At 43.2% G+C, this 14,705-nt stretch overlaps 1 protein-coding gene across 1 annotated transcript; it reads right to left on the bottom strand.

Moving 5' to 3' along the window:
• Positions 1-696: 696 nt before the first annotated feature.
• On the bottom strand, positions 697-4,232 carry LOC115686282 (probably inactive leucine-rich repeat receptor-like protein kinase At3g28040). The gene is made up of 2 exons (XM_030611513.2): positions 2,468-4,232; positions 697-2,356 (listed from the first exon to the last, which is right to left on the bottom strand). Exons 1-2 carry the CDS (start codon positions 4,033-4,035, stop codon positions 886-888), a joined length of 3,039 nt encoding a protein of 1,012 aa, XP_030467373.2. The 5' UTR covers positions 4,036-4,232; the 3' UTR covers positions 697-885.
• Positions 4,233-14,705: the final 10,473 nt, after the last annotated feature.

The following is a 14,705-nucleotide window of genomic DNA, read 5'->3' as shown; positions in this document are numbered from 1 at the left end:
TTCCTTCCGAACAAGACAGCACCTTTAAAATTCCCTCTCTTCCTTCCTAATCATCTCTACCAAACATAATGGAAGCATTCACCTGAAATAAATCTTGATAAAATAATCATTTGATCCCGGATTGCCTTATCCAATCCATAATTATCCATTTTAGGGATAATGACACAAACAGTTCTTGAAATTTGGCTCAATGTGCAATGTGGTCTATAAACTTTTGATTTGTTCAATGTATTTCCGAACTTTAGCCATATGTTCAATGTGGTCCTGGACTTTTGATATATGTTTAATGTAATCCCTGGATTATATGAAAATGTTCAATGTAGTCTCAGAACTTGAATAATTGAAAGGACTACATTGAACATTTCATAGAGTTCAAAGACTAAATTTAACATGTACCAAATGTTCAAGGACAATATTGAACAAATTAAAAGTTCAATTACCACACTGCATATTGGGTTAAAGTTCAGGGACCATATTGAACAAATTAAAAGTTCAGAAATCATATTACACATTTGACTAAAATTCATGGACTGTTTGTGTCACTTTTCCTCTATTTTATCACATGAACTCACGTCAGAAACCTCATGATCCACAAGCTAGAGGGCATTTGGCCCGTGTGGTCTCGGTTCACATGCATAAACTAAAGAGACCTCTTTATCTACGGGACAGAAAGAAACGACCAGCACCACCAATTCATTGGAGCCCATGAAATTCTCTTTTAGACAATAGAAGGCTCGGACAGTTATGTAATACATCTGCAGAGCAGCAACAAAAGTAGGAGACAAGAAAACAAAGAACAATCTTTCATCTATTGAGATGATTTAGTAGGAGGAAAACAGGTGAAGTGTTAAACGCATTACCCCTCAGAGGATGTTCAGACTATTGTCAATATGGTTCCATTCGATGTGGTACTGGGGTCTTGATCACCTGCAGTATCTGCACCACTTCGGCCATGGAAGGCCTGCTTGATGGTACCTGAGAGGTGCATACCAGCGCCAACTTCAGTACCGGCAAGACCTCATCCTCCAGGTACTCGGTCATGCTCGGATCCACGCAATCCAACACATTGCCCTGCTCAAGCAAGACCCTGACATGGTCGCTCAGGATCACCACGTTGTCTTCCCCGTACTCCACCGGTCTCCTCCCGGTCACCAGCTCGAGTATCAAGATCCCAAAGCCGTAGACGTCGCACTTCTCGTTGACCCTCAAGCTCTGGCATGCCAGTTCCGGTGCCACGTACCCTGGCGCGCTCTGGAACCTGTTGCTCATCACGTGCCTGTCCAGCTTGGTAAGGAGTCTTGCCAGCCCGAAATCCGATATCTTGGGACTATTGTTTTCGTCGAGCAAGATGTTGCTGGGCTTAATGTTGTAGTGGATGATCGGTGGGTGGAAAGAATGGTGCAAGTGGGCGAGTCCCTTTCCAACGCCGAGCACGATTTTGAATCGGGTTGCCCAAGAAAGCGGTGGCGAAGTAGGAAGCCTCTCGTGGAGTTTGGAGTGCAGACTGCCATTCGGCTCGTAGTCTGTCACGATCAGTTGCAGCTGCGGAGTCCAATAATATCCGACCAGCGCGTTCAAGTTGGGATGCCTCGCTCTTCCTAGGACACGAACTTCCCGATCAAAATCTTCCTGATATTGGACTATGTTCGATGTGACAAGCCTTTTTACTGCCAACATCCTTCCTTGTGCGCCAAACGGAACCTTGAACACGGTCCCAAACACTCCCTCGCTAATCTCGGAAGCTTTGTTTAGCAAGGAATGGGGGTTGTTCAAGCTAATGTCCGAGGATACCTTCGAGTCGAACAGGATGAGCTTTCCCATAGCCAGGCTCCCAGATCTTGAAGAGCTCGAGCACATGCTTTCCAAGGCGGTATCAACGAATGCAAGCCTTCTTCGGGCAGACACGTTCAGCAGACTAATGGCTATCACTCCGCATGCAATGAGAAAGGCCGCCGAGATCGCGACAATAGCCGAAACAGAGAGGAACATGTGGTTGTGACTGGAACCTTCATTTCTATGCTTATGGCCATCCCGCTGGCCGTTACCGTTAGCATATGGGTCGAGGACTAGGGGCTTCGGGACGTTCATCACGCACGGACCTTTCAATATTGGCGAGCAAATCCCTAAGTTCCCTTGAATAGCACTTTGATCCAAACTGGGGAATATGCCCCCAGCAGGAAGCCTTCCTACGAGCCTATTGTTGGATACATTCACAGCTAGGAGCTCTTCTAACTTCCCGAGTTCTTGCGGTATTTCCCCACTCAGCTCGTTGAACTCCAGCTTTAGAATCTTGAGATTGCTCAACGTCGAGACCAATTTGGGAATGGGACCGCTCAAATTGTTATGGGACAAGCTCCTGCAGCAAGGCCAATCATAGCATCACATCGACACGAAGATAAAAATAATAAAATGAAACGCTGAACCTAAAGGGCAAAGTCCACGTTCAGTGTAGAGTAACTGTACTTACAGCAAGTACAGAGATGAACAGTTCCCAATTTCTTCCGGAATCGGCCCGGTTAATGCGTTGCCGTCCAATTGAAGAATGGCCAAACTACCCGAATCGCATATATCTCCAGGAATCGAGCCGTACAAATCGTTGTTGCGGAAATCCAGCACGGTGAGGTCCTGGAAGTACCCGAGCTCGGGTGAAATTCTCGAACTCAGGCCATTCCAGGACAGGTTCAAGTACCTCAGGTTGGATAGAAGACCCATCTCGGCAGGAATATCTCCGCTCAGATTGTTTCTCGACAAATCCAGGGTGTGAAGAGATTGGAAGAGCCTACTTGAACCCGGGGGGATGGGACCGACCAGCTTGTTATTCGAAAAATCGACTTCCTGCAATCCAAGATCGAACAATTCCCCCGGTACACTACCCGTTATGCTATTATCCCTCAGCCTTATGACCGTTAGCTTGGAACAGTAGGCAAGAGAAAAGGGAATGTTTCCAGATAGCCCATTGTCAGATAAGCTAAGGTACCTCAAAGATTGCAGGTTACCTACCGACGTCGGGATCCTTCCGGTGAACTTATTGCCCGAGAAGTCCAAGTATTGAAGTTTACTCATATTACCAATCCAATCGGGGAAATCCCCGGTCAGCATGTTATTCGCTAAGCTGAGAGAAACGAGGAAGTATAGATTCCGGAGCGACGCGGGCAGTGCCCCTGCGAGGAGATTGTCGTGGAAATCCAATGCGGTCAAGTGCGGGCACAGTCCTACATCCGCCGGTAGCTGACCTGCGAAACGGTTCCCTCCCAAGAGGAGCTCTTTCAGGTTGTGTATGGCCGAAACCCCCGCCGGGATTAGCCCAGAGAGCATGTTGTTCGAGAGATCCAGTACCCGGAGTCTTCGCAGAGTCCAGATTCCCGAGGCGAAATTTGGGTCGCCGGAGAATTTGTTGCCGGAGAGGTTAAGGCTGTTGAGGGTAATGCATTTGGCCAAACTGCTGGGAATCGGCCCTTCGAGCATGTTCCCGGCGAAAGAAACGACGTGGAGCGAGGAGCAGCCGTCGAAGAGGCTGTCAGGAAGCGGCCCTGCGAACGAGTTCTCGGAGAGATCAAGGAATCTGATCGAGCTCATGTTCACGAGAGAAGTGGGGAAGCGACCCGAAAGGCCATTGCGGCTGAGGTTGAACCTATGGAGGCCACTTGGGAGGGCAAGCTGCGGGCTGATGCTGCCGGTGAAGTTGTTGCGCGACAGCGAGAGCACCTTGAGGCGATCCAACTTTTCGAGGCCTCTCCCAATCTTGCCCGACAGGCCTAAGCCGTCAAGCGAGACCTCGGTGACTCGACCGGTGACCGGGTCGCATTGCACGTATCTCCAGGAACATGGCGAGGTATCGTCTTCGCTCCACGAGCCGAGATACGAGGCGGGGTCGGAGAGGTCCGACTTGAAGACGATCAAGCCCAACACGTCGTCGTTCAGCTGGACGGGGACGTCGTCGCCGTTCGCCGTACGGCCTCCGAAGTACGCCATTGCCATTAACGAGACCAGCGCATACAGCGCAAGAGGGAGACATCCCATCGTCCGGATCACCATCTTTCCGTCTGTCTGTCTCTCTGTCTCTCTCTCTGTGTGTCTCTCTTCTTCTCTGGTTATCAAGTTAGCTTCAGCTTGACCGGAAAAGCATAGCTCATGTGATGCAGCAGTCGAGAACCAAGTGTTTGAGGATGAAAAACGATATTACTGTGCTCACGAGAGAGAGAGAGAGAGAGAGGGAAGAATATGGGGTCGGTAAAGTCCAAGTTTGGAAGGAATGAGTAGGGTCATCAATCAAACTGTAAAACACGGCAGATGCATAATTTTTTTTCTCTCGCGGATTCCGGCCCAAAACCCGTACGAGCGATTCAAATATCAAATTATTTACGGTTTTCATTATAGCCATCTAACCTATACCATATTCATAATCTGAAAAAAAAAAAAAGACAAAGGGAAAATGATATAATTATTCCCTGAACTTTGACCCAATGTGCAATGTGGTCCCCGAATTTTAAATTATTTAATGTGGTGCTTGAACTATAGCTAAATGTATAATGCCGTTAATGAACTTTCAGTTTGTTCAATTCGGTCTATGGACTAAAACAACATTGAACATTTTCATATATTTCAGGGACTAAGTTTAACATGTACCAAAAGTTCATGGGCCACATTAAATAAATTAAAAGTTCATTGCATATTAAGCTAAAGTTAATGGACCACATTTCACGTTGGGCTAAAATTCAGGGATTATTTATGTCATTATCTCAAAAACAAAAGCACCGCTAAATGTAGGACAATCTGCTTGCAAAATTACTTTTGTACGTTTAAAAAACCAACTAAACGAAGAAAGTTGCACCACCGATCCTAAATCCAGAATGCAATGAGTCTAAGAGTTTGCATAGCAACGTTTCTGTTCCCAGAAATAATTTTTGATTAGAAATAGTTAACTATTTATGTTTCTTGGAACAGTTTCTGAGCAAAAAATAGCGTTTAATAACGGCACAAAATTTCTATTCCAGGAATAGAAAAAGAATATAAACGCGTTTAGGGCGCGAATGATCCATTTCTATTCCATGGACGAGTTTCTCCCTTCTGGGCTACCGGCGGAGGACGGCGGGTGGCGGCGGGGGGCGAAGGACTGTGGTCGGTGGTGGCAGAGGATGGCGGCCGGAGGCAGTGGAGCACGGCGGTCAGCGGTGGAGCACGGCGGTCAGCGGTGGAGCACGGTGGCGTCGGGCGGCGGTGACTGCAGCGGGGGGTGGCGGCGGGAGGTGGCTGGCGGCGGAGGGTGGCCAACGTCGGTCGATGGAGCATGGCGGCCGGTGGCGAAGGATGGCGGCCGATGGTGGGTGGCCGCCGGCGTCGGGTGGCCGAGGCGGGAGGGTGGCCGGCGGCCGAGGGCAGCCAGCGCCGGGTGGTGGCCAGCGTCAGGCGGTGGAGCACAATGGCCGGCGGCGGAGGATGGCGGCCGGTGGTGGGTGGTCGTCGACGATGGAGGACGGCGACCGGTGGTGGGTGATCGCCGGTGTCGGGTGGTTGGCGGGGGGAGGCAGCCAGCGCCGGGTGGCGGTCGGTGTCGGGAGATGGAGCACGGCGGCCAGCGGTGGAGGACGGCGGCCGGTGGCCGGTGGCGACAAGCGTCGAGCAGCGGAGGACAGTGGTCGACGACAAGAGGCGGCCGGCGGGCAGGAGGCGGGCGGCGGGCGGCGGCGGAAGGCCGGCGGTAGGTGGCGACGAAGGATGGCGAGAGGCGGCAGTGGGCGGGTTGTGGCCGATGGATTGTTTCTTGTTTTTGGAGGATTCCAGAAAAAATCGTTTCTTGTTTTTGTTCCAGAAACAAAGAAGTAGATTTTTTTTGCTTTTTGTTTCTGTTCCAAATCTATTTCAGGATCACTTTTTTGTTCCAGAAACAAAAAAAGTAGTTTTTTTTTACTAAACGGATTTCTGTTTTTTTTCTGTTCCAGGGAACAAAAGAACAGAAAAACAAAGAAACAGAAATGTTACTAAACAGACCCTAAATCTTCCTATCGGTTCAATTAAGTCTTCACTTTTATCAAAAATACGATCAGATCGTGAAACTTATGTTTAAAAGTGCAATGTAAGGATATCACGTAGGCGATATTTTGAGTAGGCGGTATTTTGAGTGGCGCGTAGACATTTTCAGATATTCATTGAAACGATGGAGAGGTCTAAAATCATCGACAAGATTTAGAAAGGCAGGGAAGGTTTTATGTTAGTTTGAGAGATGGACCCAGGAACCAAGAACGAGAGAATTCTGAGTCCTTAGTACATGTAAACATGTGGAGGTTCGCCCCAAGTACGGATAGAAACCCAAGGCGAATGTTGAGCGAGTCCGTGAAAGGACAGTGCGAGGAGAGAGGGAGAGAGAGAGAGAGAGATAGAGACACAGAGGCAGATACCGAACAAATTGGTCCAACATGGGTTTTCTGACAGCAATGCCAACCGCGCATATCAAGGCTACTCCTTCCCTTGTCCGGGAGCTGATGCAGCAAGGAGGGCAAGCCTCGCTGTGACCTTGCCTTGTCGCTTGCTCCAGCCACTACTTGTCTCGTCCCTTCACTTTCCGCCTCATCATCATGAATAAATAATTCAGACCCTTCTCTCTCCAGCCCCCCACCTCTCTCTCTCTCTCTCTCTCTCTCTCTCGATCTCTCTCGATCTCTTTGCATTTTCCCATACAGTTCGAAATCCGCGACAGAAGAGTACAAAAACACGCTCTGCTGCCGAACCACACCCCCCCGTGATGAAACAGTACAAGAGGCACGAAATTGGCGACGGCAAACAAGCCTTTTTTCCCCCCACTTGGAGTTGTTCCTAACGAGAGTGAGATACTTTTGAAACGAAGGCCCTTTTTCTACCTTGCTTTTGAAGTTTGGAAGGAACAGCAGCATAAAGGCGCTCTGCTTTTTCTGTCTCGTTGCCTTTGGCTCGTAACTTCTTGAGCTTTTTATTCTCACCTTGGTTTTTCCTCTTTGGTTAAGTTTGGCTTGCCTTTGATCCCTTACAATCCCTTAGTATAGATGTGGTCCCTCAACTTTGTCTTAATTTATATTTTTTTTTCTGCCACATTGATACCCTTCGATTTGTAGAATGATATAATTTATTTGGTCACCCCGGCATATCTTCTAGAAAAATTGACCATTTTTACCAGCAAAATTTACATACTTGTCAACGATAGTAAAAAATCAATGTGCACATTCTATAGCTCTTGCATAAATTGCGATTGCCTCGCTCAAAATATTTTACAAATTGGGAGGACAACATCATATAAAAAGTACACGGAACACATTGCAAAAAAAACACAGATTAAGAAACACAATCGTTGTAGTGAATGTTAAATACTAATTTGATTAAGTCCACACATATTGAGAAAAATGATCATGTACATTGGTTGGTAGAAGTAATGTCACCTGAAAATTGACTTAGTCTATCAAATTCAATAATATATATATGACAAATTAGGGATTGCTAGGAAGGTGGTTTTGGCACAAACTTCCCCTCCACTGTTTCCATTCTCTTTCTTTTTATTTTTCAAAACAATATAAGAATTAATAAAGCTTAGTTTTTTTTCCTTTTTACTCTTTATTTTATTACTTTTTACATCTAATTAATGAAAAAAATTTGATTTTCAACTTATCTTTTACGCATAAAGGTGTACTTTAATTTGTTTTTATTTTTGGAATCTATCCATTAATGTACCATTTATGAGTTTATTATGCAAATATCAAATTTAGGATGAAAATTTGGAATATGATGATATTATGTTTGATATTTAACAATGGCATTCTTTTTTACAGGAAAGATAATGATGTTACAATAATTTAGAGGAGAATATTACATAAAAAAATTTAGTTTTTTTCGTGGCATTGCGCGGGCCTCATTCTAGTAATATCTATAGCGGTGCTCAACCCACCTTTGAATAAGAGGTGAACATGTGACTCTATAAATGTGTGCCAAATGTACCTTCAATGTCTTCATGTGAAAGTGCCCTTTGATTATTCCAATTTTGCCCTTCAAGTCATTTTTCTCTAATCTTTTATTATCAAATCAAAGTTTCTATGTTTAGTTTCCTGATGAGTAGAATAGTGTAATAGGGACTTTTAACATGTATGTTATTTTATTAAGTCTCCTTATCTTTTTAAAATATCTTAAAAATAATCAATTGTCAATAGAATATATCGTTTAGAATAGAAAAGCATAAAGGGCATCTAGCTCTACTGAAATGGCCAACATGCATTGAAATTCTGAAAACAACATACCAATATCGACTATTCCTTTATCATTTTACATTGATGTATAGTATTCAACTTTATAATAATCCTATACTTTAATATAATTGTAATCAATAATATGTGATCCACTATAATGTAATTATACAAAAAAAATATTTTTGGCATTGTCCATTAATTTCATTTTATTTGGATAGAATAGTATGGAATGAAATAGGAGATGTGAAAGATTACAAGATAATCTTGAAAGATAACTAGAAATTATTACTTCAAGTTAATCTAGCCATATAGCTTTGTGAAGTGATAGGATGGTTTACATATTCTATAAAAATGCCCTAATTTATCTTTCTGCAATATAATTGATTTTACTTTCTCTATGTAATATGAAATATTTCTTTTACTTTTTATATATAATCATATAAAGAATTTACTGATTTAGTTTAGATAAGTCATATGACTTTACTAATGTGAAACTAATGCATTTCTTCACCGTTTCATAAGTAGTCCGAGCTATTGATTTTGTTCTTGTTTTGTGGCGGATCTCCTGCTTTGAATGGTTTTTTGCTTTCGTTTTTCATTAAAAAATGACACAAAATCATATTACGATGGAAGGATGATTCTAGGTAAAAAAGAATTTGGGGGAAATTGATATTGATATTTCCTAAATTTTGGCTCAATGTGCAATGTCATCCTTGAACTTTTAATTCTTTCAATGTGGTTTTTGAACTATTCACAAATGTTTAATATAGTTCTTGAACTCTAAATTTGTTTAATTTAGTTTCTTAACTTTCCATGACAAAGTCAAATCAACCATTCGATACTATTCACAAGATTTCATAATAACACTATTGCCTAGATTTTAGAATACCTTTTCATTTTAATCATTTTCCCAAATAAACAAAAAGGATGATATCTTTCTACTTTTTTGATCTTTATAAATATTATGATTGTTCCATTTAAGTAAATTTTAATTATGAATATATAATAGTAAAAGTATAACCTCATTTAGAGTTATATTGGGTTGTTATTCCTACTAATTTAAGTATAAGTTCTTTTCATAAGGATGTCTAGAAATGATATTAATTTATCTATAGAATCTAGTACTTATCTTAATATAAATCTCATTCCTTGTTTTAGATTAATATAAGTGCGAGTATCAACAGATAAATTTATATTGTTTTTAGATATTCTTATGAAAACACTTAGACATAAAATAGCAAGAATATCTGCCCCATACAACTCTAAATGAGGTTCTAGTTTTCCTATTATAGAGATCATGAGATAGAATTTACTTAAATGTAACTATCGTAATATTTGTAAATACCAAAATTGTAAAAAAGTAGTAAAAAGATAGCATATTTTTTTTTATTGATTTAGGAAAAAGGATTGAAATGAAGAGATACTCCAAAATACGGGCAAATGTGTAATTATGAAAACTTGTGAATAATATGGAATGGGCCGATTTGATTTTGTTGGAAAGTTAAACAAATTGAGAGTTTAGGGATTACATTGAACATTTATAAATAGTTCAAAGATAAATGAATTAAAAGTCTAAGAATGCCAAAATTTAGGGACTACTAAAGTCATTTCCCCTTTTGGAGGAGCAAACAAGCTACTAATTGCATCACTTATCGATGACGTTCCTCAGTAGACCGTTTAGTGCACGAATATTAGCGTGTTCTCGTAATTGGCAAGCTATATGTCGGTTTTTTTCAATGAGAATGACGTCAAAAAATATTGGAGAGGGACAATCGGTGCAGCTAGCTCTTCTAAGTGTTACTCTAAAGGTCACATCCAACCGTTACAAAATATGGTATTTGAGCTCTAACTACTCTGTCAACCACAAGGTATACAAGCCTTTCACCTAGCATAGTCATTAGTTGGCAATATGTATTAGGGATTATGACATAAATAGTTCTTGAATTTAAACCTAATGTACAATGTGATTCCTTAACTGTAAATTTGCTCAATGTGGTTCCTAAACTTTTGGTAGATATTTAATTTAGTCCATGTACATTGAACATTTTCATACAGTATAAGGACTAAATTGAACATGAACTAAAAATCCAAATACCACATTGAGCAAATTAATAATTCGGTGATGACATTGCACATTAAGTTAAAGTTTAGGGATCATATTAAATAAATTTAAGATTCAGGAATTATATTGCACATTGAATCAAAGTTCAAGGATTATTTGTCATTTTCCCCGCGTGTTACTAGCATGGACTGCTCTTTATATCATTCATCTGCACATGATATCGATGCAGACCTTTTTTGTGTCATGGAATCTGTAGATGTTCGGGCAGTACTTTTTGAAGGATGAAAGGACATGTTGCTGTAAGTCTTGTTTTGCGAGTAAAGAGTGGCGAAGGAATGCTCGAAAGGAATGGGTTGTCCGAAATTCTTGATGTACGGAGAAGAGGTTCGAGAGTCAGGTGGACAGGAATTGCCCCAAAAGTTGGCGCGTCCAACTGCAGATTCCGAAACGGGCCCATTTTAGGTTTCGCATGATTTTCTTTTTAAAAAAATAATAATTACAAGAGAAACGATAGCATAGACCGTCAATATGACAAAAATTTTAGTGGACCGATCTTATGTACCTCAAACCAAAGGTGAATAAAATCGATTAAAGTGTTACTTACACCGGCGATGTATGTTCCATCTTTCCAATAATTATTAGGAGAATTAAAACTTGCACTGCAGTTAGGGCTGCCGATGGTTCGATTCGGGTCGGATTTTCGTGATACCTAAACCGAATCGAAATATTTAGGTATGTGTTCGTTGCAACCTGAACCGCATTTGACCGATGCCCAAAGGTAGTAATAGGGCCCAAGCCGAGCTCGCCCAGACCACAAACTTGCTAATTTAATACTACACTTTTCGATTGTGCCAATTTAATCTTAAACCTTTTGACGATTTGCCAATTTAGTCATAAACCTTTTTAATGAATTGTCAATGTAGTCCTGCCGGCTAATTTTAGTTGGAAATCGTTGACGTGACGGTCCAATCGACACTGGCAGTCCGACACAGCATGGTTGGTGCTAACATGAATAATTTTTTAACTTTTTAAAAAAATTCTTATTTTTTATTTTTTATTTTCTTTTTCATTGAGTCTGCAGGGCCACCAGCCACTGGTCAAGGGTCGGCGACCTCTGCTGGCCCCTAGGTGAGGGCATCGTGGCCCTCACCGGATTTGGCGAGGGCTCGTTGCAGCCGGCAAAGGCATCGAGAGCCCTCGTGGGTCATAGCGAGGGCGTCACGGCCCTCGTCTGCCTTCGCTATGGCTGGCGAGGGCTCGCTACACCGTCGTCGGTCTTAGCGAGGGCACACAAGCCCTCACCCAGGGGCCGGTGGAGGTCGTTGGCCCTCTGCCAGTGGCCGATAGTCCATAGGCACAATGAAATAGAAAAGAAAAGAAGAGAATAAAAAATAAAGAAATAAATCGTAATTTTTTCTTTAGAAAGGTAAAGAATTATCCACATTAGTGTCGGTCGCACCACCATGCCATGTAAGATGGCCGACGCTGACTGGACCATCACGTCAGCAATTTCTGGCCAAAATTAGCTAGAAAGACTACATTAACAATTCATTAAAAGGTTTAAGACTAAATTAACACAATTGACTGGTTTATGATTGAATTGACAAGTTATCAAAATGTTTACGGCTAAATTGGGAAAATTAAAATGTTTAAGACTGAATTGATCGTCGCACAATAAATTTAGGACTTTCTGGACAATTTTCTCTGAGTATATGTCACTTGAAATCCAACATTTCCACAAATTAATCCCGGTAGCACTGTTGACAATATGTTAGCATTGCACCTAGAATTCTCATTTTCCCTCATAATTAGAAGTGAAATGTGTGAGATTTATACTTTTTTTGTGTTTGATAAATTAATTAAATGGGAAATTATAAAAGTGGTCCTCGTATTATTGTCGTTTACTTTCGGTCCCCTTATTTTATCTTGTGACAAAGTTGGTCCCGGAATTGTTATTTGGAAATTGAATGTTCCCCACTTAAAGTTAAACGCAAAACGCCAAACAAACACCGGAGAACACGCCCTGACGCGGAGTAAACAAATTAAAACTTGAGAAAAAATTACAAAATTGTTCCCTCTATTATATAGTCTTCGTTCAATTTCGGTCCTCGTACTTTATTTTTTCGTAGATTTGGTCCCTCAACCAATCAAATTCGATTCTAATTTTTGGACAAATTCCATACTTTCGTCCAAATGCAAACAAGGAAAAAGCCAAGTGATGATGATTTATAGGGAAAATTTCAATTTGCGGTCCAAAGTGGGGCCATTTTCCCAAAATGGGGTCCCAAGTGGACTTAGTGCCAAATTGGTACCCAAAGTCCTCAAAAAGTGTCAAATAAGAGTCTGGATTGCCGGCCGGCCAAAATACCCGCCGGCCGGCGATCCCGCGACTGTTCCGGAGAACGGAACAGTGTTTTTATTTTTTTTTTCCTTTTTTCTGTTTTTTTCTTTTCCTTTTCCTCTTTGTTTTTTTCTCCTTTCCCTCCGCCGGCCATTGCCGGGGCCGGCGGAGGTCGCTAGCCTCAGGCGGAGGCGGCCCTGGCCGGCGAGGGCGACCCTCGCCCGACCCTGGGTCGCCCTCGCTTGGGCTGGGCGGGCGAGGACGATCGTCGCCAAATCCGGCAAGAGCATCCCTCGCCGGATCTGGCGAGGGTCACCCACGCCCGCTCGACCCAAGCGAGGGCGCCTCGCCCGCGCCGGCGAGGGCTACCCGGGGTCGGGCGAGGGTCGCCCTCGCCGAACAGCGGCGAGGCCGCCACTCTGGGCGGGCGAGGCGGGCCGCCTCGCTGGGCGGGCGGGCGTGGGCGACCTCGCATCCGGCGAGGGATGCTCTCGCCGGATCGGCGAGGTCGCCCTCGCCCACCCGGCCCGAGCGAGGGTCGCCTTGCCCTCACCGGCGAGCGACCCTCGCCAGGCCACAGGTCGCCCTCGTCGGCGTTGGGCGAGGCCGCCCTCGCTGGGCGGGCGGGCGGGCGACCCTCGCCGGATCCGGCGAGCATCCTTCGCCGGATGCGGCGAGGGTCGCCCTCGCCCGCCCCAAGCGAGGCGGCCCTCGCCCGACAGCCGGCGAGGGTGACCCTCGCCCTGCCCTGGGTCGCCCTCGCCGACCAGGGCCACCTCCGCCTGAGGCTAGCGACCTCCGCCAGCCCCGACAATGGCCGGCGGAGGGAAAGGAGAAAAAAAAAAGGAAAAGGAAAAGAAAAAAACTGTAAAAAGGAAAAATAAAAATAAAAATACTGTTCCGTTCGCCGGAACAGTCGCGGGATCGCCGGCCAGCGACCCAGACCCTTATTTGATACTTTTTGGGGACTTTGGGTACCAATTTGGCACTAAGTCCACTTGTGACACCATTTTGGGAAAATGGCCCCACTTTGGACTCCAAATTGCAATTTTCCCTGATTTATATGTGGCATCGCGTGATAATTAGTGCAAAAATTGAGGATCGTTGAGTATTCTTTTTAGGGTATTTGGGCAAGTGCATTAGACTGGAGAATTACGACTCTAGGCTTGTATCCTTAGTTTTTCCATTATTGATTATGCTTGCCGTCACATGTTGTCGCCGAGATTTAGACTCCATTTGTTTCGTAGAAAATACATAATTTAGAAAACATTTTTACTTAAAAATAATCGCTTGTATCATTTACAAAAATTAATAAATGAAAAATATTTTATCGTCAATATAAATGTCTAGACATAAATTGTTGTCGATAATGAGAATATTTTTCATTAACTAATTATTTCAAGTAATACAAGCAATCGTTTTAAAGAATATTTAATCTAAATCATTCATTTTTCGCCAAAAAAAAAAAACATTAATCTGATTAAATCTGTCGCAAAAACAATGTACAGGTTTTCCAAATTGAACATGACCAACTATACAAGCATCATTTTTGCAATTGCTCCTTAATATTTTCAGTTTTCTATTCTAATGTCAACATCACTTGTTCATATTTGGCACAAGTCACATCATTTTCTGTCGACTTTTGGACGGAAATACGAATTCGTCCTGAAGTCGCGATTGGAGTTATAAGTTGAGGACCGAATTCGCGACAAAAAATATGAGCACCCGAACATAATAGCAATGGTGATACCATTTTGCAATTTCGGAACTGTTAGTCGAAGATTGTTGAAGGAGGGCCGCCGCCGGAGCCTCGACAGAGACTCTGCGCCTCGAAGGCATTCGCAGCAAACTGACTACTCAGTATTCACTATCTCATACAGAATTTTCGAACCGAAGTAGCCATCACTCCATTCGACTCGACTCAAAACACCGAGGCAGAAAAAAACGAATGAGCTGAGAGAAAAAACACCAATAAAACAGTAAGCAGTGCCAAGATTGCTCTCCAAACAAATCAGCTGCTTTCAACTCTCTCCATCTGGGCAGCTACCAAGAAATGAAAACAAACTGGTTTTTGTCACCCCATGTCCAAGAACTGCGT

This window comes from Syzygium oleosum, unplaced genomic scaffold, assembly GCF_021117445.2.
Source record: "Syzygium oleosum isolate NSW1041296 unplaced genomic scaffold, Sole_v2.1 Sole_v2.01, whole genome shotgun sequence".
Lineage (NCBI taxonomy): Eukaryota > Viridiplantae > Streptophyta > Magnoliopsida > Myrtales > Myrtaceae > Syzygium > Syzygium oleosum.
The sequence above is the reverse complement of the archived record's forward strand: the minus strand, read 5'-3'. Positions and strand labels throughout refer to the sequence as shown.